This window comes from Eurypyga helias, unplaced genomic scaffold, assembly GCF_000690775.1.
Source record: "Eurypyga helias isolate BGI_N326 unplaced genomic scaffold, ASM69077v1 scaffold13981, whole genome shotgun sequence".
NCBI classification, from domain to species: Eukaryota; Metazoa; Chordata; class Aves; order Eurypygiformes; family Eurypygidae; genus Eurypyga; species Eurypyga helias.
Genome location: NW_010230263.1, coordinates 1 through 23,575, shown reverse-complemented (window position 1 = coordinate 23,575; position 23,575 = coordinate 1). Strand labels below are relative to the sequence as shown.

General features: G+C 38.2%; 1 protein-coding gene across 1 annotated transcript; it reads left to right on the top strand.

The window, feature by feature from the left end:
- Positions 1-3,966: 3,966 nt before the first annotated feature.
- On the top strand, positions 3,967-21,214 carry LOC104516376 (RNA-binding Raly-like protein; the record flags this gene model as incomplete). Its single annotated transcript, XM_010160681.1, has 5 exons — positions 3,967-4,025; positions 8,448-8,495; positions 12,235-12,398; positions 13,061-13,141; positions 21,101-21,214. Coding segments are annotated over exons 1-5 (466 nt in total), but the record flags the coding sequence as incomplete, so codon positions are not given.
- Positions 21,215-23,575: the final 2,361 nt, after the last annotated feature.

The following is a 23,575-nucleotide window of genomic DNA, read 5'->3' as shown; positions in this document are numbered from 1 at the left end:
TTTCCCTTATGAGAATGAACATGATGGAAAAAATCGAGACATATGTTTAAGATAATTCTATCTGATTTCTTAATTTTAATAGCTTTATTCTGGATTTATAGTGAGGTAGTTCAGAGTGGTGACATCTGAATACCCTTGTGTAAATCAAAAGGTCTTTCCACTGATATTTCAGGAATTCCTTTGTTTTGTGGCTTTTTTATTCCCTTACAGAAAAGCAGCCTAGTTTTCTTCACTTTGTATATAAAAAGTGAACAGACACAGGCCCTTCCAGAGCACTGAAGTATTAGGAGAATATAATATTTCTTGTCAGAAACCAAGGAAAGTGTAGTCAGCATGGTCAGCACTGGTCTAGAGGATAACCAACTGGTTGGGCGATGCACAACTGCCCTTTCCACGCATTTCTCTGACCAGACTGTTACTGAGTCTAGTCCTGTGCTCACTTACAGAAGAACCTCCTTTCTATCTGATGAACTTCCCTTATCTGTTTATCATGGAAATTATTGCACAATGCATCAAGAATAGAAAAATGCTTTCTTAGATGCACAGTATCTTGCTTTTCCATTTATATTGTAACTTCACTTGCAAAGCACACTCTCAGAGAAATAAGCAGTACATCTTCTCTTCACTACCTCTGTTCAGGACACTGACAGTTATGGTCTGTTTCATATCTCCATTTAGCTGGTTTAAACCCTGAATTGCTCAATCTAAAATAATTAAATTACAACCGTAAACTTAGGGTAATTGACAACAGAATTTAATTTAAGCCTTCAGACAGTTTGAAAAGGGGAGAGGAAAGACATGTTGCAATTTTCTAGAGATATATTTTTTGTTTACATAAAATCTGACATTGTCACATTTTAATTGATTAATCTTTTGTGAACTGCGTTTTTCTGTTTCATTCAATACTTCTAAGATGGCTTCCCTGAAGAGTCAGCTTAATTTTTTTTAAGCAACTTAATTTTTTTAAGCAACTAATTGCTTAAATTCTTGTAATTAGTTACAAAAATTACAGTTAGTCTTTCAGCACCAGTGCTACCACTGTGATTTTTAATTTAGCAATGTGCTGTTCAGTGAAATGCTATAGAAACAGTTTAAAGCCTAAACCCATCACTTATTCCTACACCTGCCAATGACAGTCTTCTGTACTTGTCAGACCAAGTTAAATGACACTCCTGCAATGTATACAATATTAGTAATAAATTGGGTAATCAATCACGTGTATGGTTTGACAGTAGTACCTTGAATACGCTGAATTTAAACCACATTTTGAAGAGGCAGGAATCATTACTTTTGTACTAAGGAAAAAAATACCATATGGACATCAACAGTTTCCCAGCCACTCTGTACAATTAAAGGACACCTATGGAAATGGTTAGGCCACTGGTTAGGCCACTGGTTAGGCCACTGGAAAGCTTTTTCATTACCTTACTACAGTATGCTCTCATGGGAAACATAAGTAATTGGATATTACTTTAAATGACAGAAAAATAGTTTAACAGCAGGAGAAGAAAGGTCAGGGAAATATTAAGTAGGTTTACTCAGGTTTCTTTACATACAAAAGCGGCTATTTTGTTCCTAAAAAGCATCAGGGTAACTGTGTTAAACGTAGACTGTCCCTGCATCCGCAGTAAGTACTTTTTATGAGGAGCAATTCTAATACTTAGCACTTTGCTGCAATGAAAATTGTTGGGGCTAAATTTTGACGTGAAATCCCCGCATGACTTGTGCCCGTCTGGCTGCCATAAACAGCTCCCATACCAACTGATCCCTAGAGTCTGAATATTAACATTGATGTCTTTGCTATCCTGTGCTTCATGAGCTTTTCCTAACCCACTCGAGGAAAGTGTCTAAGTAAACTTAATTACCTGATTGTGTATATGCACCTTTGAATAATTGCTCAAGTTTTGCTTAAAATTCAGGTTGGAAAGTAAGTTCAAGAGTTTTCCCAAAATACATTTCATTGCGAAAAGAGTTTTCAGGGAAGAGGAGGAGGGTAAAGAAGGGATGTACCTGAAGATTAAAAAAATACAGCCTAATCATATTGCAAATAAATTCTGCTTAGTGCCTGCAGAAAGATGCAAAATGGAGTAGTGTATGTCAGTTATTTTATGTATACATGTCTAACTTGAACAAAATGTACCTCTTCAGATTAGATTTGCCAAAAAATTTTCAGTTTTGCAGAAAAATACCCCACCATTTACAGTGCTACATTCCTTGCTGCATATTTAAAATTTGACTCCATACTCCTCCACCACCTCAGGGGAAAAAATCTCTCTTTCACCTATTAATTGAATGAACATGCAGAGTTAAAAAAAACCCCAACCAATACCAACTTTTATTAGCTTATGATTACAAAAACACTATTGATCAGTAATTCAAATAGATTATGTTCAACGATTTGGCATTTTGGTTGGGTATTTTGGGACAAGTGGTTGGGTATTTTGATGGCTATTATTTGTTTTTAACTATACCTATTTGCCCTCATAGCTGCATTATGGAAATGAATGTAAAATATTTTTCTGCAATTACTTTTCCTCTTCTGACTCCCTCTTTTTTGCTGTAAATGTCCACGAATATATTAGTAGAAGAAATTGCTGACAAAATTTGCCTTCTGACAGTAAGTATGTCAGCAAAAAGCAGGCTCTGGAGACTATTCTCTTTCTCTGCAGAATACACAGCCTGAACTGCAAACCAGAATTGTTCTTCCACTTCTGTCTGCATCCTTAGCCTTAACTAAAATTTAATCATCTCTAAAGTAAAGGTGGGATTCAGCCCACACATTCCCTTCGCTTTGGACACTGTTAGTGAGTTTATCAATTAGTATGTTAATTAGCACCAATAGAATTCATGTCTTTGGGGAATGTAGGTGACCATCCACTGAAAAGCAGCCTCAAATCTCCATCTTTTTTTATCAATAGTTCATGAAAGTCATTGCCGTCTGATTGATTTTCTATCTGGGAAAGTTTCCATCTCCCGAGCTTATTATCTAAATCATCTAGTTTTTCTCACCCACCCCATTTTTTTAACATCATGTCAGTTTAGACTGATTCTTTTTTGTACTCAACAGGAACAATTTCTAGCACTCTTTTTACATGACAAGAGGAATTATTTTACAAGTGACTGGAATACTAGTTTCAACCATTAGGTTGACAAATGCCTCCTAAAAAGAGTTTGATTGAAGGAATATTGCTTCTGTATTTAATATTTTTATCCAGCCTGACAACAGAGGAGCAATTGACAGTAGAAGTGGTGATAGTACTGTCAATTGAATTAAGATACATTATATCTGGTTTGTCAACATTTATAATTTACAAATACATCTCTTTACCTGTGGAAAGAAAAAGAGATACTAGCTAGGGGTGACTCACATGTGATACAGAAATTCTTGTTGCCATGAAAATAACAAGAGCAATTTCTGCTCTGTTCTGCGCTAACTATTCCAAAATCAGAATAACTCCACTGAAGTCGGCCACACTCACTAGTGTTTGGAGCTAAGTAAATTAAAACAGGATGTAATCATTAGTTTCTAAAATTCTTTTGTGGGCATGGAGCACAGAGCACAAGAAAGATTATGCTGTAATAATATATTTTCCGTATACGATACCATCAGATAAGTGAAGACATACTAACATCCATAAGTTTATTTCAAAGATACAGAAGCATGTTTTCGCATATGTCTGATTGACACACGTGCAACTGCTGATGTGCATAGGAAATTTGAGTATGTACAGCATTATAACTCTGAAAATCTGGTCTTTGAGGACTCCTTTATTCTTCAGGCATACACAGTTTAAAGTAGGCTTGGCGTTACATGAAGTTAGAAGAAACAGCTCATACAAGATTGTCTTGGTGATACCAGGTCAGAAAAATGAACCATGACTTTTGTTTAACAGAAGCACAATTTATTGATGAGCTTTCTTTACCTCAGTGTGAGCATTACAGTGTATTTTACTGTCTTCCGCTTTAATGGCAGCATCATCACACAGTTCTGTTGTTAATACTGTAGAGATGGCATATGTCTCTGGGTAAGTAATCTGCCTGTTTACAATGCCATTAGGAAACCGCTGACTCCACCAGCTCACAGGCTCATTTAAACCTTTCTCTGCTTCCGACTTGCTGAGTATTTGGTATTCAACACCGCGCGAGTGATTTCCTGCAGCCTCCCCAACACAGGTTGGTGGGTTGCTAAGGAATAACTCTCAAGAGGTTAAGAGCCCTGCAGTCACCTTGATCTCAGTGCCTGTGATTATCTGTGCTAATTTTCTGCTTCATGTTTTATACCACAGCACTGACCAAAGCTTATGTCCGTCCCTTGGTATGCATAAGTGTGAACAATTATGGCTGTTGGTGGAGAGATGTACTGGTCCCTTTCACAGTACAATCTCTTTAACTTATTATTACAAACATCATCATTCAACTTAAAAAAAAAATGAAAAGAATGGAAAAGAAAAAAGCCAAGTGAGATTGGTTGGAAAAACAGAAGGTTTGTGGGGTTTTTTTCTCCTAGGTCATCTGTTTTGGGTTCTTTTTATTGTTATTGGTTCATAACCTTTTCAGTACATGTGGAGGACAACTGCTTCACATCCAGGGGAACTTTATAAAACCCCAGATCTTTAAGGGTCTCACATGATGTCTGTTAGTTGTGGAGTCTCCTTCTCTGGGGATATTCAAAACTCGCCTGGACACATTCCTGTGCAATCTTCTCTAGATGAACCTGCCTTAGCAGGGGGGTTGGATTAGATGATCTCCAGAGATCCTTTCCAACCCTGAGCGATCTGTGATTCTGTTAACTCGGCACTCAGTGAAGGACGCAACCCCAGGAGCTACAGCATGTTGCCTCTGTGTTGCCTGTGCTTCCACAGCTGCAGGTAGGATTTCAGAGGAGAGAGAGAGACAGATCATGGATATAAAGAAGGATCCACACTGGGATCCACAAAGCTTTAAACCTACCCTCTTATTCCATAAGGGTCAACATCTACAGACAAAGCCCTACAGTACTATTCCCCTTCTGTTATTTTAATGGAGGGATAAATTTAATTCCTTTATGACCAACACTTGAACCCCATCATCTTTCTTCAAGGAGACTAAGTAAAGGGAAGGGGAAAAAGGATTGAGGGCTGCTTATAGCAGCCCATCCACCTCTAGTACCCCTGGGTGCTATTCCTACACTGAGGGTCAAGTAGTTGTTGCTACATCTTTGCCAGCAGTCCGAGGTAAATAGTCGCTGTATGTGCAGAACTTTCTCTTTCCCACTCCATATGAATGGTACTTCCACACAAAAATGCCTTTTTTACCAGTGCACAGAGATCCCAGATGGTCTGTGGGGAAAGCAGAGAATCCATTTCCACCTCCTGGAGTCCCCAGCACCCATATCATGGGACATGGGACTTAATTAACAGGGATGCCTTTGAACTGTGATGGTTTCATTTACAATACACTCAGACTGGAAACACAAGCAAGCGACTCCTGTTAGCTTCTCAATTGTACTAGCAGGTTGCACTGTTATAAGACACAATATGATTGCATCTCGTATCCCAACCACGGGGTCAGTAGCCTTTTGGCAGAGAGATGGATAAGAAGGACAAATTGGGTAGTGTTTGCTGCAGCTAAAGCCATGTATATGCCCATTTCACAGGTGACTGTCATGCAACATGCAGAATACCTGCGGTTACCTCTTATCTCGGCAGCAATGGATGCTACTGAACTAAACCATGCTAAATGCAAGGCACCTTAACTTTAAGGTTAGAGGCAACTTCTGTAGCAGATCTGTTTAGACAGCTTCAGCTGTAAAACACTGTATCAAAACCACTGGGGTTTCTCTGGGTGAAAATTAGACTTGATAACAGTATCAGATGCTTCTCAAGCAATGAAATATTTTTAAAAGATAATATAATCAACCCATAAACATTTACGAGAATTCATAGATTACAGTGCCATGTGATAACCAGCCTCCAAACTGTGCTTCTAGTTTTTCCTGCTCTAGTCCCACAGATAAGCATCGGATCATGCATATTCAAACTGTCATTAGTAAAGCTGAAGGAACATAAAGAACTGAGTTCAGTTTCAAGCAGAAGTTACCTGAGCAGGCAATAGAGCAAAAGAATGAAATTCTTAGGGGCTGACTGATGTGCAAAACTGCTTCTCTCAAAAGGCAAGTATTATCCGAGATGTTAAACTAAATTAAAAAAAAAAAAATTATAAGCCACATTTTTCAACAATATAAAAATAGTGTACATGAAGAATGCTGTATGACAGGATCTCCTCAGTGGTAAAGTGACAGTGAGATCAGGAGGTAGGGAAGGAGGGAAACAGTTGGTTGCCACAACAGAAACCCTTCCCTGTGTTTTCCCTGCCCAAAACCTCCACTGCCTGTGCCTACCCTCATGTGAGGAACTTGTGAGCCTTTCCCAACCACTCGATCCTCTCTCCAGCCTACTGACTATTCACTAGCACACTCAGATCTCTGTCTGAGACCTCTGTCCCTTCTGCGCCCCATCAGCGCCACCATTCCTGGGGATGGCTTTGCCCTGTCTCTGTCACAGCATTTAAACATGAAAAGTAAGTTCCACACTCTGAAAGGCTAGTGAAGGATCAACAGTCCTTGTTGTGTTCTATGGGCCACAGTTGAGATGACACAGAAAAATAGAGCTGCCCTTCTGTCTTACTCTGACTGGTGCAAAGTCAATTATTCTTCATGGTCTTCAACCTTGAAAAACTCAATTTATCTGGTCTTTATGGAAATTAAATTAATGTCATTCCAGGTGAAAGGTTTCATGTGACAGGCCTTTTACATTTAATCTTTTTTCTTCAAATTGTCTGTTATCTTCCACTTAAAAACGTAAATTGAATATTAAGTATGGGCATATTGCAGCTATTAATCATCCACCTAAGTAAGTCCAGTATTATGTGGGTAGACAGTACAACTTATCCTATCACTAGAGATTTATGCATCTGCATCCAAGGTAGATGTGGCAAAGGTTGAAATTGTTCCCAAGAAAGCTGGAGGGAGACTTTTTACAAGGGCCTGTAGTGACAGGACAAGGGGTAATGCGTTTAAATTGAAAGAGGGGAGGTTTAGACTGGGTATCAGGAAGTTCTTTACGGAAAGGGTGGTGAAACACTGGAACAGGTTGCCCAGAGAAGCTGTGGATGCCCCATCCCTGGAAGTGTTCAAGGCCAGACTGGATGTGGCTTTGATCAACCTGGTCTAGTGGAAGGTGTCCCTGCCCATGGCAGGGGGGGTGGAACTGGATGATCTTTAAGGCCCCTTCCAACCCAAACCATTCTGTGATTCTATGATATTCCTTGATGTTCAAGAGCAAACATTATCCCTAAGTCCATTCCCTGTGAAGACAAACTTTATTAATATGTAGCTACCATCATTCATCTTCCTTTATGTTCTATGAGTCTTTTCTGCTGTGCTTTGTCCTTTCTAACTTTGTCCTTTCTACCTTTCTACTTTCTTATTCATACCTTCTGTTTTGTGATTCTTTCTTCATGTCTCTCATCACTTACTGTTCATAATCGGCCTTCTCAGGGAAGTGAAAAACTTGGGATTTGTTTTACTAGTCCCTCATCTGGCAGAGTACAAATCCTTTGTGACTTTTCCATGCAGATCATTTATTAGCCCTTTGGTTCAACTTTTTCAGATGTGTGAGATAGATAGACTTAATTGACATTTCTTCACCATAAACATAAAAAGTTGGAGTGCAGAACCAGGAAGATCAATCTAGGGTTAACTTTGCAATTGACACCTCAAAACCATTTTTTCCCTTGACCTTTGCAGTTTCCTACCTATATTTGTTTCACTTGATGATGCCTTTCTTCTCCCAGATTGGTGTACATATTCCCTTCTGAACCTGAGCAGAAAGGCATCTCTATAACACTATAGCTTGCATCATTCATTTTCCTAATTTTTTTCCTTTTCTCTTTATGATGGAAGGTTTGGCAAACTCCAGGACCAACAGCCCAAGCCTTTTCATGTTTCTCATAAATCAAATTCATTGTCTTATCTCTGCTCACCTACTCACTCATTTACCAATCTTTCATGTATTTAATAGTCTTCCTAGTCCACTAATTATGCTGTTAGCCTGGCAAATAAGAGGGCTTCAGTAGTAGTGTTCACTTCACTTGGTCACTCAGAGAATCACATTTTAATGATCCTCTAATTACAGGGCTGTCGCACTGTGTTAAATCCTTTCTCTATGTTCTGTCAACTGTTTACACTGTTCTACTTGCCCCAGACTTCACATTTCCAAATATACTGCAGTGATAGCTGACAACATCATTGACAAACATAAAGTACACGGTCTGGTTGAGGAAAAGAAGTGGAAGGACTTTGAAAAGGGGCTTGAAATGTGAAAGTAAGCCAGTATTACACAAATGTTTAATCAATGTGTATTTTTCTATAAACCAGCTCATTCTTGTTTTTCCGTGTTTTTCCACAGTGGTTATGTCTTTGATTATGATTACTACAGAGATGATTTCTACAATCGGTATGTGTGGTTATATTTTTGTACATCCTACACCATTTCTACGGTTTATTTATAATGTAATCACATCATTTGGTTAGATAGGTCTGTTCTGATTTTACATATTATTCATTTCATTATTTCTATTGTGTGCCAGAAGATGACTAATTGATTATATCACAAACAGAGAAGATTACAACCACCAAATGTACGCTCATTAAACAGCTTCTTCAGTCTTACCCTTCTCTGAGAGCTTTTGGGGCATTTTCTGTGCTGAACAGTTTAATGGCAGTTTAATTGCTCAGTGTTTCTTCCTACAGAATTCTTCCAGGCTTACTGTCACGGGAACATATAGCAACTGTAAAATTCTTCAGTATGGCACTTTTGTCTTTGTCTTTTCATCCATGACCTGAAGATGTGTTTTCCCAGACTGTTCAGAAGTCAAAGGATCTTAAGGGAAGCTAAACCACAAGTTGAACAGCATGTGTATTTCTATAGGAGGAAAAGAAGTGTAGACACCTGAGCAATTGGAAACTTCTCTTGAGTACATACATGCAGCCTAGCTCAGCATTGTGGGAATTTATTTACCTCATCTAGAGGTAACAGAATCACCACAATGCAGGGTTAGCATGGATGACCACGGGTGACCAACCTGTGATGCTGCAGTGTCTTGTCTCTCCATTACAGCAGCCTGGTTTAGCATAGGCCACGTGAGTCAGAGAGGAACAAAACATTGCTCCACCAACCTTTTCTAATCTGAGATTTCTGTTAAAATTTTTTAAGCAACAGACAATAGTAGGAGAGCGGTCTTCACCCTGAAGTTAAGCTACACTATGCTATGTACCTTTTTGTTTAGGAACACTGTAAGAAAAATTTAGAAACAATGTTTTTTCATTTTGTTTTATTCCTGGAGTTGGTTCAATTCCAGCCACTGGTTTTGGCTTTGCATGTAAATGACCATGCTCACATGTCACTTTAGCTCTGCCCACAGAGCTAAAAACAGTGAGCAATAAACACATGGAGTAAAAGCCATCAGTGCAGGTTAATCCTGCTCAGTCCAGCCTTGAAAGTAGGAGCAGCACGTATCCTGTAAAAAGTTAACTTCCATGGGTTTCTGTTTACTTTTGCCAAGGTTATTGCTCTGAATTACATCAGTGGATTTGTATGTTTTTAACAGAGTACTCTTTCTGATCTATGCCACCTGAATATTAGATACATGTCTTTAGTTCTTTTTGGGTAGGACAAATGAAAACTAAAAAGGTTACATTTCGACAACAAAAGAAATACTTACAGGCCATTAAAGGTTGTTTCTGTGGAACCTAATACCTATCTTTTGTGATTGTCTTATGGAAAACCATTGACAGTGAAATGTTTCCATCTAGTCAATAGTATAATTTTCTGATTTAGAAATCCTTCAGGATTAAGACAGAAGAAGTTTCATGGACAAAAAATATGAGGTTGGCTTCATAAGGATGGACATGCTGATCTGTTGACATAAAAAGCTTAGGAGGTTAAGGGTCTCTGTGAGATCCTCTGTGAGATGAAAAGCCCTATATGGTAGGCATGGAAAAGAAAATCCCATGGGAAGTTTGATGTACTATCAACAGCGTTATAGGAAATATAAATTAAGAAATACAATAATGATCCTTTGAATTTCTCAGCTTCTGAACTTCCTGAATTTCTGTGTCTTATCCCAAACCACAGATGTTGTTTCTAATAATCATTAATTTTCCAACTTCCCTGAAGGGAGAATACACCTATTTTATCTTGACTAAGGCATTGGTGGGGTCAAGAGTGGGTGACAATAATGGTTAGTGCTGTAAAATAAAATCTGTATGAAGACAGATTGACAAGATTAGGGCTGCACAATTTAGAAGGCTGGGTGAAAGAAAAAGTATTGTTATGTGCACATTAGTGTTTCTTGTGACAAAGAATTGCTTTAGAAATTATCATTTCTGTTTATCATATCTCATATTACAAGCACAAGGAAAACAGGCACGGTACTTCAAAACTGATAAAAGGAAGCATTTTTTTAAAGAAAGCATATCATTGAAACATGTAGAACTTGGTACAGCACAATACCAAGCCCAAAAGCTGTGCATAATTTAAAAAATAAAAGTAAGAATAGTAATATTAGATAGGAGTCCTTTTATATATTTCTAAAAAGGAAGCATATTTTTGCATTTTCACTACATTATCTAAATATGAACTATTGGAAGCTAGAAAAAAAATCACCTTCAGAGGAATAATTTCATAATGATCATTTGCATGATAGATTCCAGTTCTTCTGAAATATTTTGTTACAGTAATGTCAAATGAAAGATTGTGACCAACCAGCATATCATCCAATATTATAGAAGATAATTGACAACATACAATAATATTTCTGTTAAAATCCCCTAAAATATTTTAGCATTCATCTTCATACACAATTATTCAGTTTTGCTCACAATGGCTCACAACTGCTTATTGCATAAGAATATCCAAGAAGATGAAGTTTGAGTTCAGTGAGGGTGGCAGGATTTCTGTGACACATTTTGTAGGCAGCTATGGAAAAGGAGAGAGCTGGTGATATTGTCTGTAGCATTATGGTACAGAAAACATTAACAATCCTGGGATTTAAGCATTAGGTGTTTACTTGACAGAAAAAGGGCTAGAAGATTTTCTGCTTCCTGTTTGGTATGCTGTTAGACACTGTGGTGAGTGAATTGCTATTTCTTGTGCATCTGTTTTCAAATGTGTATCTGCCCACCTGTGTGACAGTAAGTCAGAACTGTGAAAATTAAACATGCAGTTATAAATTTCCATAATTACTAGTTGCAAGTACCATTTGAAAGAAATTCAAAATATTTTGTGAGAATGTTGCTTGTCCCTCTACTTCAGTCTGAACTGGAAAATTTAATTTTCTGAACGAACTTTTCCTGACCTGTCGTATTCAGAGCCCATAGCTTTTGTGTTCTAAATATATCTGTAGCTTTGGTTACCTTTTCTACTACTTTTATTTTCTTCTACACAGGTTAATTAGCTGCTGTTGATAACTGGTTTTAGGACTGGGGTGTTGTGTTTGGGAACACCAGTTCATTTTGATTGTAGAATTTCTTTCATTGACTGTATTTGTAATCCTCTGAATATCTACATGCTACAGTGGTTTTGTTTTGAACAAGACATTTTATTAAGCATGCTTGGACATTTTAGTGATTCTGCATCAATTCATTCTTCAGTAAAGTGAACATATGCTGGGACCTCTTTTCTATGCATTCAGAAGGACATACATGTCCCTCGTTAGAAAGGATCTTTCTATTTTACAAACTGCAGGATGGTGATAGTTGGCGTCAGAAAAGTTAATTTCTCTTTCTGTCTATAAGGATAGCAGGTAGAAAACTAGAATTTAAGCCATGCATGTAATAAAGGAACTGAAATGTCACCACGTCAAAATGTACTGCTGTTAGTTGTGTGCAATGAAATGATGTGGACCTGTGGAAAGGAGGTTATGGATTTTCTATACTGCAAATAACAGTCACATAACACATCCCCCATTGAAATTACATGAAAAATCTGAGCTATGCACCGGTCTGTGACTGAAATCTGAATATGGCACTTAATGTGCATAGGTCCTTGAAATCTAATTGGACTGCGATATAAAATGATTACAGTTTCAAAGGGTAATTTTCTCAAAGATAACATGAAAATTTAGTTGACAGGGCTTCCATGACATGAAATCACAGAAGGTGTTATGGAGTCCAGCTGACTTAATCTGTTCTAGGTTGTTTGATTACCATGGCCGTGTCCCCCCACCACCCCGTGCAGTGATTCCACTGAAGCGTCCTCGTGTGGCTGTGACAACAACTCGCAGAGGCAAAGGGGTTTTCTCCATGAAAGGAGCATCACGATCCACCTCAAGTGGGGCTTCTTCCTCAGGATCCAAATGTGAGTGGTTCATATCAGTTGGATATTATTGAAACAATGATCCTAGTAATTTCTGCAAGCAAACATCTCCCACTATGTAGCTCTGTTGTAGTTGTTTCCTACCCTCAACCTTTAGCTTGAAAACCTTTAATTACCAAAGCTGCCATGCCTTTCCTGCAAGTCAAAGGGCACATTGATGTAACTGCTGAAGGAAATCCCTTCCACAGCACTTTACCTACAGATCCCTCCCTTGGCCTCAGAAGAAGCCTGTTTAAAATCTCTTGTCATCCTGACTGCTTATGCACCTTGAGGTCTTGTGAACAGCTGTTAATAAAGGAAAGCTAATAATCTTGTTAGAGGCACACTGATTTCTGTTGAGACTTGAGGGTTATATGTGAGCTGGTGGCGGGTGGGCTGGGAAGGTGGGAGGGGATGGGGGAGATTGGGTTGTGTGTGCTTTGTTTTGCCAGATTCCTTTGAGGGTAGAAAGAGGCAAAGTGTCTTTGCCTATTCCAAAGGGAGTCCAAAACATGATTGGCAATTTGAGGCTATTTAACCCTTCTTTAGTGAGTTGGCCTTAGAAGAGCTGTTGTACAATAGACATTCCCTCCTCCATGCTCACCTAGCTCCCCACCCCATAGTATGTCCTGAGAACTTCATCTTCCTCTTCGTGCATCTTTCAGCACCCACCTGTCTTCCCCTGCCCCTTATGTGGAGTGATACTGTCCTTGGAAGCGTCACTGGAAGAGGAAGAGAAAGATCAGGTAGGGATCAGATATTAGAAAGAATGAAGGGACTGCAATAAAACACTTGCAGTACCAGGCTGGCCAATAAAGCATCATGATGTCTTACCCACAGTCATAAAATAAGTGAATACAGTAACAGTACTTCTTCCTGGAAGAGGGGTTAATTATGGCATCAACATGAACCAGTTATATACTCTGCTGGAATAACATACTCAGATCTCACACACTAGCATCTAACAGAGAAGGTGGACCTCTAGTGAGCCCATTAGGATTCATTTTTGATCCTATTGTATAATCTGATGGTATCAGAAACCTTGAAAGAAAACATGTAATAAACATGCATGACTGAAAGAATGGAAGTGTGATGATAGTGCTAAAGATAATGTTGTACACTAAGGAATGAGGAGCTCAAGCCATTCCTTGGAAAGGATGATATTCTAAGAACGACAGGCTCTGTTAACTGTACAGTTGAATCAAACACAAGTCTCCAGTGAAAAACTGGCTAGATGCCCATTACCAGTAGTGGGAGCTTTGATACCCAGCACACAGGAAGACATCTAAATTTAGGGGTCTTAATGGGGTGCTCACTCATACCCTAAGAGGATGTCTGGGAGTAACAACACTTATGTTCTCTGGAGAATGAACATGGGTCTAGAACATTTTTATACACACCTTGAACAAATCCACTTGTCCATAGCTATCTTTTTTTCTTTTCTCAATACCTTAAATAATGAATTATGATTCCTCATATTAATTTAAAAGAAAGTATACAGCTCGAGATCTTTACTTTAGTGGACTTAGAGTTTAAATTATTTTGTTAGCTTTATTCTAGCCCTTGAGTGTTTGGGTTTTCACACAGTGTATCAAAGCTTTAGTGAGTATATACACTTACAGATTCATTCATTATATCTTTGTTCATTGTTTGTTGTTGTCTTATACATATGAAAAGTTAGTAGTATCAGTGCATTCAGTTCACTAATTGTCCTAAAGCGTGGTCTAATAAGAATAGGCTTTTTGGATTCACTTGGCCTTGAGAAGTAGAATTGTTTTCAGATAAGATTTTTTTATATATATTTCTTATTGTCCAGAACAAGAATAACTCCAAAGTTTTTCTAAAGAGCTGAGAACCTCAGTATGTCCCAGTAGATGTCAAGGAAATCTCTCACCCACAAATTTGGATTCATTGTAGTGAATGGGACAAAGCATATTACATTAAGAGAGTTATCTGTTCCTCATCATAATCACTAAATTTTCTTTATTATTTATTCTGGATTTCAGAAAATGTTTCATATTGCTGTGTCAGGACTTGGATAATGCATGACGTAGAATACAGGATTCAACCGTAGTCCAAGTATCCATAGACACTTGCTATAAGACATCCAAAACATTGCCTGCTTAACATGGCAAATGGTACAGGACTTGTAAATTATTTAATGGAAGTGCAGTCAGGAGTACAGAGATCCTAACAGACAGTGTTATGCCTCTGTGACGGTATCCTTCAATGTATTCAGGTGCGAAGTGAATTCTAAAGTTGTCAGTTTTAGGGTTCCAGGTGACAAGATCATCTTTGGATGAAGCTCTTTAACACTGAAGGGAGAGCTGCAAGATGCATCACTAAAAACGTGGGCCAACATTTTAACCCCTGTTGGGTTTCTACCCTCAGTTCTTTACAATGGCAGTTGGAAAACAACTGCAGAGACTATTTATCATGCTGCAGTAAATTGCAGAAAATATTCGTTCTGCAGGCAGCACACCTTCAAAAGGAGTCAGACACACAGCATACAGACTTTCAAGCTTGATTTCCCCATAGAATTACTTCCCTTTTTGTCAAGTCCAACCAACCCATCATAAAGGTAGAAACATGATTTTGTTGACTTGGACAGGAATGTAATCAGCTTATTGTAAGACGTTTATCAGAGAAATGACTGAGCCATACCCTTAGGGGCTTCAAGTTTGAAAGTAGAGAATGTGTGTTTTGTGGCTCTTTTTGTCATTTTATTGCAAAAGTTGGTTATACTGAATTGTGGGATGAAGAAATTTAATGTTTTGTTGCCCCTTGCTCTACTCTGCTAATCCAAACTCTTTGAAATAGTGCACTGTTGATTTTAATTTTAATTTATTCCTAGCTAAATAAAGGATCTCTTCCATAAGGAGAAACATATTTTGTGGGAAGAAAGCTATTTTGGGTTTTAATGAAATTCAAGACCGTAAAACAGCTTAATTGCAGATTCAGAATTAACTATGTCAAAATGCTATTGCCTGTTCTTGAAAGATTTCATCCCCAAATAGCAAAACTCTCATGAGATAACATCCCCTAATCTACTTTTCAGATATATGTTCTCATAGCTGTTCTTCACACTCAGACTGGATCCAGAAAATGAACCCATACATGCAGTATTAAATGCATGTAACATTTGAACACAGGGGATCCCTGAGTGAAATTACAAGCATTAGAGGGACTCACTTCTGAAAACCAGCAATCCAAAGACAGAAGTTTGTTGTGGCACACAGGAAAGTTGTTATAAATATATAATACCAAAAAAGCCTTGCTCACTGATGAGTATATCTGCAAAAATAATGTCTGCCCTCCAGTGCAGTAAATTCTTGTTTTACCAGAAAGTGGCAATATGTGTTCTAAGTTTGCTTCCAAAGCACAACATAATCTAGGTGGATTTGATTTGTTTTCTGAATATATAATATTTCAAAGATCAGTTGACAATATTTTGTTTTCTTTTTAACTCCAAATACTAGGAAAAAAAAATCAACCTTTCCACATTATCAGAAGTAACTCACAAAATGAAACTGCACTTAGTAGTTCTTCATGTTAGTGCTATGAAGCAGAAGAGGTAGGTTGCTATGTAGTACTGAGAAAAGCTCATCTTTTCTGACAATATAGAAACTGAAGCTCTTAGAGTATGCACTTTTATTTTACACATATGAAAACAGGAAGAATACACTAATAAATTTTTTTATAACCAGTGTGCTTGAGATTAAGGAGTAGAAACTTAAAATGTTACAACATGTACTGAATTGTGCCTTTAAATTAATTCATTTTGATGTGTATAGTTTATATTTAGCTTCATCAGCTTACCCGTTTTCCAGTGAAATCTAAAGTAATGCAATATGATGAAATATTTTATCATATCAACATGAAGGGCTCAGATAAAAATACATGGCATTTCTTTACAAAGAAATCTGAATCATGTTTTGAGGATGAATCAATTCGTAGTTATGGCCAAAAAAAAAGTTTCACAAATACAGCTGTAATTCAACCATAGCATTTTCATTTCTAAGAATGTGATTGACCTCAATTTTAATTCTTTTGGTTTGAGCTGTATGCAGTTTGTCTCCTTCGGTGCTATATGCTTCAATGAAAGATGCATTCTGGAAGGCCTTGTATTCATGACAGAGAGCTGGAAAAGGTCACTGAATCGAATTCCTTACTCTTGCAACTACCCACATCATCCAGTCTTTTAAGCTCCATCTTAAAGCTAGTTAGGGTTTGTTTTTTATCCATCTCTGTTTCTTCTCATTTCCAGCTTAAATTGTTTTTTTTCTCATTTATTCATATCCATCTGTTTTGCCAACACCGTCTCAACCTAAAAGTGTTATTTCCTTTTACCTATTTTGTATAGGACAAATAAGCAAAACTCTTCTGTCACACTACAGGCTTTCCATTCTTATGGCCATCCTCATGGCCCTTCTCTCACCTACCTGCTCGAATACAGTGGTTCAACCTGTACACATTATTCCCGACGAGCTCTCATCAGGTCCTTGTACAGCAGCATTATCCTTTACCGTCTTTAGCAATACATCGTTTGACAGATCTCAGCACTGCATTTTCTTTCCCATGGCTGCATCACAGTGATAGCCCATTGTCAACGCGGAATTACAACCACATGCAAGGATAATTCTCTCACTGTCTCTCCCTGCTGATGAGCCTCGATGTTACGAATAGGAGTTCTGCTGTAAGTCAGTCAAGTGTAGGACTTCTTTTCAGTGCAATTGCATGTAATCTTTTTTCTAAAGTAACATTCCTTAAAATCACCTAACTCCTATTCCATTTCACTCTGAATAGATAATACTTTCTGATTTCATGTCAGCAGCAAATTCGCCTTGTTTATTTACTTTTTTACATCAAAGCTGTTGATGATATTCAGCCATTTTGGTGCCAGTGCTCGAGGAACTTCATTAGGAATTTCTTTCCCTTTCAATACATGCATTACTGTCACCTGCTGGCCTTTGCTTATCTGCTAATAGGAAAAAAAAAAAAAAAAAGCAGCAAGCTATTTTATTTTCCTATTCTAGTACTCAAAAGCAGACGAACAGATATTTTGGACACATGCAACTCTGGTTTCATGTTTATCAACTCTGATTTCATGTTTATCAACTGCTTTATTTCTTGCCTGAGATCAATTTAAAAATTGTCCATGGAGTTTTAAAAGAGAATTTATATGCTCAAAGCAGTACACCTGAGGTGCAGTATTTACAGTCTTTACATTTTGGTTTTGTCATAACACTGTGTTTAAGAAGCCTAAAGTTCTTCCCAATCTCTATACCACAGAATCACAAAATTACAGAATGGTTGAGTTTGGAAGGGACCTCTGGAGCATATCTGTCCCAACTGTCCTGCTCAAGCAGGGTCACCTACAGCAGGTTTCCCAGGACTCTACAACTTCTCTGGGTCGCCTGTGCAAGTGTTTGATAACTGTCACAGGAAAAAAAAAAAAAAAAACCAAACACACCAGCAAAAAACCTTTCTCTTGTGTTTAGATGAAATTTCATATGCTTTAGTTTGTGCCAATGGACTTTGACCTATTAGGGGGCACTACTGAGAAGAGTCTGGCGTCGTCTTCTTCATTCGCTCTTGTACTAGGGATCTCAAAACTGGACACAGTACTCCAGATATGGCATCACTAGCACTGGTTAGAGGGAAAGGATCATCTCCCTCAACTTGCTGGCAACTTCTCCTAATGCAACCCAGGATACTGATGGCCATCTTTGTCACAAGGCTGTGTTGCTGGCTCATGTTCAACTTGTTGTCCATCAGGACCCTTCATAATTTGTCTTTAGTAATTGCTGCTAACTACAGAAATACCCAGTACAATATAACTGAGATTGGAATTACTCTAGGAGAATCATTCTGAAGAATTGTGAAATTCCCTGAAAATTAAATCAGTAAACAACTCAAATAACTACACCATCACAGTGTTGGAACCAGGGTGGAAATGTGGAGTTTATTTTGCATATTTGTTGAAAACCTTACTCCTTTTTTCTTTCAGTCCTTTTTATTGTTAACTTGAAGTGACTGACTTTATGATTGAAGCTTCTCTTTAATGGCCTTATCAAACATGAATGATAAATTGCAGATTCAGTGACCAAAGTTTAAGTAAATAATTTTGGCATAGGCAAATATTGCAAGGTAGCGATAAAGCTCCTCAGTTGTTTATAGCATCCTTGCTTACTGTTGAATACTCACTGTTGTGTCAGTGTTCCCTGTGATGCAGTCCTCTTCCCAAACTGATTTCTCACTGAGACATCTCAGGCAAGTCCCTGTGAAGCAGAAGGTTTGGCCTCAGCTGAACAGTAACCCTCCATATCTGCCTGTTTCCTCACCAAAATCAGAAGTACAAATGATTTCTGCTTTGCTTTAGAGACTGGAAACAAATGTCATTATGTCCTTGTGGTGTCTGTTCTGACTTTTGATCTTTTAGCTTTGGCAAGGCTGCTCTTTGCCAGTCAAGGGAGACATCTAACCCAACAGCTTGGCTGCATCTATTGCCAGCTGGGTTCATAGCAGGTTGCTAGGGATGCTTAGCATTTCCTGTTGAACAGATTCACACCATTTCACCCTGGAATCTACACTGCCTTGCCTGGACCAACCACAGTCCCCAGGGAAGCAGTAACCTTCTAAACATACAGTTGCCAGAATTTTAACATTTTGTTACAGATCTGGAGGATTGGACAGTAACCCATTATTTCTCTAAGATCATTTTAAGGCCTTGCTTTATAAATATACTGAATAATTTCATCAAATACTGCGTAGCATGTAAGGGTCTAGCACAAAGACTACTTTTAAGATTTATTCTCCAAGGCCTACCATTCATTCAATACAAGATCAGGGGTTTCAGTACAAGATAGGCGATTTCTCAATATGAGCACGTAATTAAACAAGTTCATTACCACATATAGCAACCTACTGCCATTAGCCAACTTGTTACAAAGATAATTAATGCACATGACCCAAACTCTAAGATAAAAATCCTTAGTTTCAACCTCAATGAATGTGCTCCAAGTTTGTAATAAGGCTGATTTAAAGGCAAACACATACTCATTTACTAACAGTGAAGCAGGCAGTAGTTTGCCTGCACATTTCATCATCAGATTTTGACCATCCAGTAAAAAACACTCATGAGATACCATGATGAGAATCTTGCCCACAAGTCAATCAACAGAACTGTTAATACAAGATTAAACCAGAAGACCTTAGGACAGGAAGGGAACACGTCTACGTGCATGGCAAAACATCATATCGTATCATCATATCATATCATATCATAAAATGATTCTATGATAGAATGGTTTGGGTTGGAAGGGACCTTAAAGACCATCTAGTTCCAACCCCCCTGCCATGGGCAGGGACACCTTCCACTAGACCAGGTTGCTCAAAGCCTCATCCAGCCTGGCCTTGAACACTTCCAGGGGTGGGGCATCCACAGCTTCTCTGGGCAACCTGTTCCACTGCTTCACCCCCCTCTCCGGGAAGAATTTCTTCCTTATATGTAATCTAAATCCACCCTCTTTCAGTTTAAAACCTTAACGCCCTTCTCCCAGGCTCACTAAAGGCCCTCCCATTGCTCCAGGCACACACCTCAAAGTCATTGCACATTCTGTTTCAGCAATGGTAAGGATGGAAGAGTAACACTGCTCAGTGCTTTTCCGTTGCCAGTTCCTCACAGTTTAAGGTGATGATCCAGTTCTTTCTACAAGAATTGTAAGAGTGACAGCTGCCTTATCTACTGTTGACCTCTATACATGGCTTTATTATCCCATGATAGCACAGGGTTCACCTTTTGTCCTTTTCACCTTTCAACATGATATCCTAGCACAAATCGAAGTGGATCTGTTTGGACTTTGTTCTGGGTATAAAAAAAATGTCCTGATAATGCCATAATAATGAGATCATTCATGAGTGCTGCAGTACTTTTTCTTCTGAAGCCAAAACATCTCCAAAGCTGTTACTCCTTACATTAGACAACAAGAGCGCAATAAAGCGCATAAATGAAGAGCAAAGCAATGCAACAAAGATTTGGAAAATTCAGCTCTTACTTTATGGGCATTGCCTACGTGTCCCTCAATGTGGTCTTAAAAAGAATATTTTCATATGTTATCTATAGCTGGGAAAATGTACAAGAAATTACCAGAACTGAAAGCTTTTGAAGCAGTAATACTTAATGTCTTCTACTGCAACAAAGTTGTTGACTGGGATATAACATTACATTCCTGGCTACGGTAGCAGGTACCATGCGCTCTTGTTGAAAAATAACTACTGCTACTCTGAGCAATCTTTTCATTATTGTTGTTATTATTACAAAATAGTCCAGCAAAATAGCTCTGCAAGAATGTGAACTGTCATATTTGAATCATTCTTAGGCTATAAGCTGGTTTTGAGTAAAAGTCACTTGGATTTACCAAGAATGCCCTTGAGATGTTTTGCCTGAAATGCTTATTACAGAGCAATACACCTCACATAACCCCGTGCCACTAGGGTTTAGTATCATGTGATTTTCTAGGATTCAGCATTTTTAACTAATACTGTTCACTTTGGAAGTTAAATTTCTAAAAATACTGACAGAAATGAGATAACAGACTTTGTGCTAGAGAGAAATGAAAAAAACAACATGTTTTTCCATGGGGGTGGGGGGGCCTGTAAATATAGTTTATTTCATGTTTTGCATCTTTGCTCTCTTTCCACAGTGAAATCAGATGAATTGCAAACAATCAAGAAGGAATTAACCCAAATCAAAACAAAAATTGACTCTTTGCTAGGGAGACTGGAAAAGATTGAAAAGCAGCAAAAAGCTGAAGCAGGTAGGTGAAAGAAATTTGTTGTCACCTGAATTAAATTAGAACATAGTTATCAGTCAAGCAGACAGACCAGAAGGCACAGAACCCTTCCAGAAATTTTGCTACATAATGGAGACCTGAAGCAAGGTAAATTACCTCTCAGGTAGAACTGTTGGGAGGATAAATTAATATTTTTCACAGAAAATGCAACAACATTTCAAGAATTTTTTTTTTTGGGGTGGGGGGGAAGAAAATATTTTTACTGGATGTTCTGGAAACAAAACATAACTAACAAATTGACTGAACAGAATTAAGTTAGAGGCTGTTGACCTAGGGGATGCTTGTGCTGTCCACATTAATATTTATTATGTGGTCTGTATCAAGAATTATTGCCTGGGCTATAGGCAATAGCCACGAGTTGCAGCAAGGGAAATCCTGTTTGATATGAGGAAAAGAGGTGCAACTAAGCAGTAGAGCAGGCTACCCTAGAGAGACCAGAGTGGTTCCAGACTTGGAGATATTCAAAACTCATTGTGCCAAGGCCCATGGACCTGGACCAAACTTTAAGTTTGGCCCTTCTTTGAGGAGGTGTTGGACCTGGAGACTCCAAAGGTCCCTTCTAACCTAAGATCTTCTGTGAAGCTGTGGCACCTCTGTAAAACCAGCCACACCTCTAGTTCAGCTTTTCTCTAGCTTGAAATGTTCTGTTTTGAGGCAAACCTTGGGAATGACAAAATCCAATGCCGCTTTCTGATTTAATAAAGATCTTTATTTCTTTCATTGCAGTGATCATTTTGTTACCTGAATGATCTCACCTGACAGCACTTTAAAGCCATACTGAGCAGTTATAAGGGATTTATAAGCTTATATTTTCACACAGTACATAGAAACCAATCTCAGTTCTTACCACTGTCTATGGTATTTCCTTGCCTATTTCCCTATAAATCACATGGTATATGTCTGTACAGGAGCTGTGTACTAGAAAGCTTATTTTGATGAGAATGGTGAAATGGAAGAGATTACCTTGTAAAAAATCTCAGTGTTCCTATCCCCCCTCCATTCTCTGCTGAAACATTTTTATGTATTTTGTGTGAAATTTGTGAAAGACATTCTGCCTCAAAATCCACAGCTGCCTGGGTGTCTGGGCACTCAGATTTGTGTCCCTTGCATAATTCCAGTCAGCTACGTGAAGCCAAAAAGGCCCAACAGGACACATAAAGAGAGCTCCATCAAGACTGTCTAAAACATTGGTGGGAATTAGCAGTTGAGGTTCATCAACCTGACAGGGGAAAAATAGATATTTTGATCTGAATCCTTCTTGTTCCCATGCCCACCCTATTTGCTGATCTGTTATGAGGGTGTCTCTCTGAACCCAGAAGTTTCCTGTTGGCATTCAGAAATATCTCTAAGAAGTGTCTTTCTAGGGCAGAACACTATAGAAAAATATTTTGCAGTTAACAGTTTTTTTAAAAAAATACATAAATAAAACACCACACCAGAAGCTCACAAAGCCAAAACCAGCTCTTAAAAAAACCTAACTTTTATTTACAGTTATTTTCTAAGTTGACAGACAAGGACCAATTCCTCAGCTGTTATAGTTTGCCCCACAAAATAAGTTGATTGCTTTTTTCCAAGTCTAAGGTAAACCATTAGTATAGAGCATTATTATCTCTTTTATGAGAACTGTAAAAAATATGTATTCATTATATTCTATTTTTTTCTTTATGCAAGTGAGATAAACTTTGGTATAATCAATGAAGATGTAATTGCAAGGCACTCCATTGAATCACTTGTGTACTGAAATACTCTGAGATGGAGCATCCCTACTTCAGGGAACTTTTATATAAAACACATCAGTATGCAAAACAACCTGCATGTCATTGTACTTTGATATCCAATTTTCACTTTTTCTAAAGGACTGTAGTGAACTCATTTAAATAGAAATCAGCTCAAAGGGGAAAACGTTGGTTTCTATTGAATCATACTGTTATGCCTTTTGAAGACAAGCAATGAGTAATCTCCTCGGAGATTAAAAACTGATTCCAAATTGTTGATGTTTTAAAACATCAGATGCAAAACCTATCCCCATATTCCTTGCTTATCATCAGAGGGTGTGAGGAGAAAAAATACCTCAGACACCAGTAAACCTGGATCCTCATTTTAGTCTCCTGAGCTGATGAAGAGGATTATGCAGTTTTAGTGATTAGTCTGCAGATGATTGCTTCCTCAGCTAAAAGATTTGTATAAGATAAGTCTACATCAGTAGACTTCATTTATGGTGGTGTTGGAATTTAACCTTGGCTAGCATTTACATACCGTGCAGTACTCGCTCACCTCCTCCCCTCCTACAGTGAAGGAGGAGAATTGGAGAAAAGACAAGGAAGC